The sequence below is a fragment of the Fulmarus glacialis genome, unplaced genomic scaffold, assembly GCF_000690835.1.
Source record: "Fulmarus glacialis isolate BGI_N327 unplaced genomic scaffold, ASM69083v1 scaffold46426, whole genome shotgun sequence".
Lineage (NCBI taxonomy): Eukaryota > Metazoa > Chordata > Aves > Procellariiformes > Procellariidae > Fulmarus > Fulmarus glacialis.
Genome location: NW_009219644.1, coordinates 1 through 4,663, shown reverse-complemented (window position 1 = coordinate 4,663; position 4,663 = coordinate 1). Strand labels below are relative to the sequence as shown.

The following is a 4,663-nucleotide window of genomic DNA, read 5'->3' as shown; positions in this document are numbered from 1 at the left end:
TTACATAGGATAATGAGGAGGGGGTGAGTTTAAGCAGACACTGGTGCTCTTGCACTTCCTATGGGTCAAGCAGCTCCTCTTACTGAGGCAGAGACTAGTTTTCCAAGTCATCATCCTCCCCCTGACACACACACGCTTCAGAGGAATCATTCAGCCAGTGGGGCCACAGCTGTGGCAATGGATGCTGGGACTCAGCCACCATCTCATGCTCAGTAGCTGAAGAGATGAAAGGAGATGGTCACAAGAGCCTGCTCCTCTTCTAGACCAAGGCTGGAGTGGACCCTAGTGTAATAGCTCCTTATTTGTAGGAAGTAGCTTTAGTAGCTACACATAGCCTGTGCTCAGGGAAGAGGCCAGGGGGATGAGAGGTCTCCTGCGAGCAGCAACAGCAAAGATTTTGCTCGGGCAGGTGCAGGACCACAGCAAGGAGTGTCTAAGCCCTCTGCATGTGACACTAAGCAACACTCAAAAGGTATGAGGAAGAGGAAACTAAGGCCACCCTTGGCAAATGGGTTTACTACTATATTTATAAGCTAAGCAGTATTTGGTAATAAGCGCAGACTGGATGGCCAAGCTCAATTTTGTTCCTAAGTCTAGTCCTAAGTCACTTGGCTAGTAGCTCATGGTCAAAAAAATTATCATCAGCAGTCACCCTAGTACCAGCATAAACATCCTCCTCAGGAAGGCTCTTAGTAAAGCTACTTTAAGCATGAATGGAATGATTGAAGACTTGTAGTAATTTGATTAAGTTCGTCATTGTCATATAGCTCAATGTATAAAGCTGCTCTCTTTTTTTTTTTTTTAAAGAAGAAACTGGAAGTCACTTAAAAGACTCAGCATTCTTCCAGATTGTGACCTACCTTACATCATTCTTTCTGGAGTTTTGACAAGGGAAGATAAAGAAACTCATTTTAATTTGAAAGGTCTCTGCCTTATTCAGTTCCTCTTTTAAAAGAAGGAAGTTGTAAAGCAGTTGTGAGAGCTCCCCACCTGTGGTTTATGCTAATAAAGCAACAGTATAGTCAGGAAAGGCCTTGTGACTGTTTCTGCAGTGAATGTTAACTACCTTGAGAAAACTATTACTTTGTTTCAACATTTCACTGGTTATCGCCCATTGTTTCTCACCCAGGAAGAACACACAAGCAAACATGCAACTCAAAAATTTAATGTTGAACCAGGCAGTAAGAATGAGAAGTCCACTCCCTAGAAGGAGCAGCTGTACACAAAATAAATAAGTTACAGTTTAAACAAAAGCACAACTGGCTTTTTAAAGTGCATGTGTATAAGGCCTTTAGCCCATGAACTCAATTGGCTCAATGTAAAAAAAAAAAATCCTGTATATATAAAAAGTCTGCCACGTGCATCTAAGGATGAACAGGGACTGGCTCAGCTCAGAACAAACCACCAGCTTCATTGCCTGGAGCCAGCCATGCTTCACACCGAGCAGAGTTACAGCCACATTCCTTCTGTGCCTATTGCACACAGAAGTGTCTTACACTGGCAGCTGTAACAGACTATCATGCCAACTCCACACTCATTCCTCAAAAGCTCCATGTTGGATCATTTAGTCTGAACAATATTTTTTCAGACAGTAAAAACCCCACAAGTTAGTTGTAATTAGATATGTTTCCACCCTGTGGACAATAGTTTCACATACAAGGAGTCTGGTCAAGTTGTCAGCAATAACATAGCTAGTAAAAAAATAAAGGACCATTGTTTACAGTCTTGATACCCAGTCATGTCCACTTATTTTACACTTATTTTTACAGAACAATTTCATGTTTGCTTATTTGTTTTGAAATACATGGGAAATAAACAGTTCTACTGTGCAATAAAATTAAACAGATATACATCATGCTGTCCTTCATCCAAGTGAAAACAAGACTCAGGTGGTTACTTCTGAACAGTGAACTGCAGTTCAGGGTGTTTCCCTGCTCAGGTACAAGAAGTTGAGAGTTACAGCTAAAAGCATTAAGTCAAATCTGTCCCATTGGACAAAAGGCAAACTGAAGGCTGTTTCAGTTACTGGAAAGTTCCTTTTCCAAATGAAAATACTTGTTCTACAAGTCACATCCTAGAACTGTTTCAAGAGTTTTGGGGTTTTTTCCGTTTCCAATCTGCCACTGTTCCTTTTTTAAGCAACTGCTTGTTTCTACAGCCATGCAAAAGGCTACCTGAACCATCCTTCTTTCACAATGCCTTGGACTCTAGATGTGCCAGTGTTAAACACCCCAGGTTTCAATCTCAGGCTAAACATTGGGAAGAGCTGCTGTCAAACAGAAGTGACAGTCCTCACTTTGGCAGACAAAGCTTGCTTAAACCTTCTCTTCAGATCCTGCATGTTGGGCGATTTTGGCCGTGGAATAAGAGAGGTTCTCCTTCTCTCAGGGGTGCTGGTTGTTTGCTGTTTACTGACTTCTTTACAGAGGAGATGGAAGGCATTGAAGACATCATTATAGTTTTCACTGACAGATACTTCGTAGAAAGTACAGCCCAGCATGTTGGCCAGCTGAAGTCCATGCTGAGGCTCCACCTCTTTGATATGCAAGAGATCAGCTTTGTTTGCTACGATGACAACAGGGACCGCGTTTCCTGGATGCAACTGTCGAACGTGATGGTAAAGGTGACTGAGTAGTTCATAGCTCTTATAGTCTGTGATGGAGAAGACAATCACCAGGGCATCTGCCCAACGAATGCATCTGTTCAGCTGCTCATTACAATCCAGATTGTGTTCATGGATCTGAAAAAATGGATGGTCTCAAATTAGATAGCTGAAGTCATAAAAGATTAAAGGAACCTGTCTTTAAGAGTCTGTAAAGCCAAATAGCATTTTACAGCTTCAGACATACATATTTGCATTTCACATCGTAAGTACAAACTTAATCTGAGCATGGTGAATAAATGCATGTTGATTCAGCTGCAAAAAGCTGGAATTTAACACTGGAGTTTGCTATACTCAAATGGAAAATTGACCTGAGTAGTTCTGCATGCAGAGAGAGACTTTGTAGTTCCACAGAATGGGAAATTAACTGGCTAGACAGTGAGTCTGGGGAAGCAAAGATATGAGCTGGAAGCATTTAGACCTGGAGTGTTGCCCAGTTCAAAAAGGCAACAATCCAGCATTACTCAGGTCTATACATTCAGAACTTTAACTTGTGACACACTAATGAGCACAGCCACAATACAGCAGACTTTGCTTTCTATCATACACATTTATGAAGCTTGTTGGGCAGTGGTCATGACATTTTCTTCTACATGTACCTTATTTGCACAGAATTGTTTCTGGGTTTGTGTCTAATGTTCCCAATACACAGGAACAAGACACTTAAGAAATTCAGCCACTTGAAAGGAATGGGCTTCCAATATACAAATGATTCATCAAAACAGTGATTTGTTTTCTTTTACTACCAGCATACTACAGGCACGCAACACATCTGGGTTCACTGGTTATAACAGAAGTGACCACCTCTCTCACACAGAACACCAAACTATGAAATGGACCATAACAAGATGCTGTACACAGAGGGGGACACACACACACAAATTTAGAGCTGCTTTGGTGAACTGCATGGCTGCATCTAGCTCACCTGAACTCCTGGAGTATCTTGCACTTGAATAGCCAACATCTCTCCATCTATCTGGATGTGCCTGCTGTAGAGATTACCTGACAAGAACACCAACAGGTTCACGAGTACAGCCACCACTCTACACACAGACTGCTGCCCATTAGTTGTGAAAGAAAAGTTGTATCGCTGTTTATGAAGCGAGGGACCAGTGTTTTAAGGTTTTTGTGTGTAACAACCCATAAATTTACAGCCTTACTAGAAGCCTGGGATTTAATCTTGCATTGACTTGTTTCAAAGCTTGGTGTGTAATACTGTGCAACTTGGAACTTACTCACTTCTTAAAGACTGTCTTAACTTAGATGATAAAGGTAAGTGTGCAAAATAACCAGCTATTATAGAAAGGCAGTTTGCTTGTCATTCAGTATTTCTGCACTTCAGCAAGCCATTTTTCTAAAAAGCTCTCCACTAGCTGATCTATTTGTTGGGTTTTTTTCATTTGTTTGGCTTTTTCAAGTCATTTCCTCAACAGAATGCTGTATATTTTACATCCACATTAGTTTAGACTTCCCACTGTACTACACCCTAGCAAGTATGTAACACCACCTCTTCGCTTTCCCCATTAAGCTGGCACTGTCTAGATCATTTAGCTGCTGGCATTCCGTTTGGGGAAGACAATATAACATTAGGTTTACAGAATGTTTTCTTGGTTTAGCTAAAAGACTTCTCCAAAGAGGGACATTCGCACCATATAAACTAAGTTCTGTGAGAGAACAGAGACGCCGCGGAACAGCGCTAGTGAAGCTGTGGCCATGAGCTGCCCGTTCGCCGCGCCTGGCGCGCACCCTTCCCGGGACTGCCGGGCAGAGGGCTGCCAGAGCTGCACCGGGAACAAGTTTTAAGTGAGCTGCCAGCCTTTAACATCCTGGTGCCTTTGATGGGGTGAAAATACCCGTTAGATGCAGCTATAACGCCGGGTTTAAGTTCCTTCTTTTACACTTGGGACCTGGCTCAGTGCTGGGTTTTGCATACTTACTTCCAGGCCCGGCACGCCCCCGCTCCCCAGCCCGGGCACCCCCCGGCGGCTCCAGGGGAGAAGG

The 4,663-nt window shown here is 42.7% G+C and overlaps 1 protein-coding gene across 1 annotated transcript; it reads right to left on the bottom strand.

The window, feature by feature from the left end:
* Positions 1-1,960: 1,960 nt before the first annotated feature.
* RASL11B (RAS-like, family 11, member B) lies at positions 1,961-3,664 on the bottom strand (the record flags this gene model as incomplete). Its single annotated transcript, XM_009580446.1, has 2 exons — positions 1,961-2,740; positions 3,588-3,664. Coding segments are annotated over 2 exons (545 nt in total), but the record flags the coding sequence as incomplete, so codon positions are not given.
* Between the last annotated feature and the right edge of the window lie 999 nt (positions 3,665-4,663).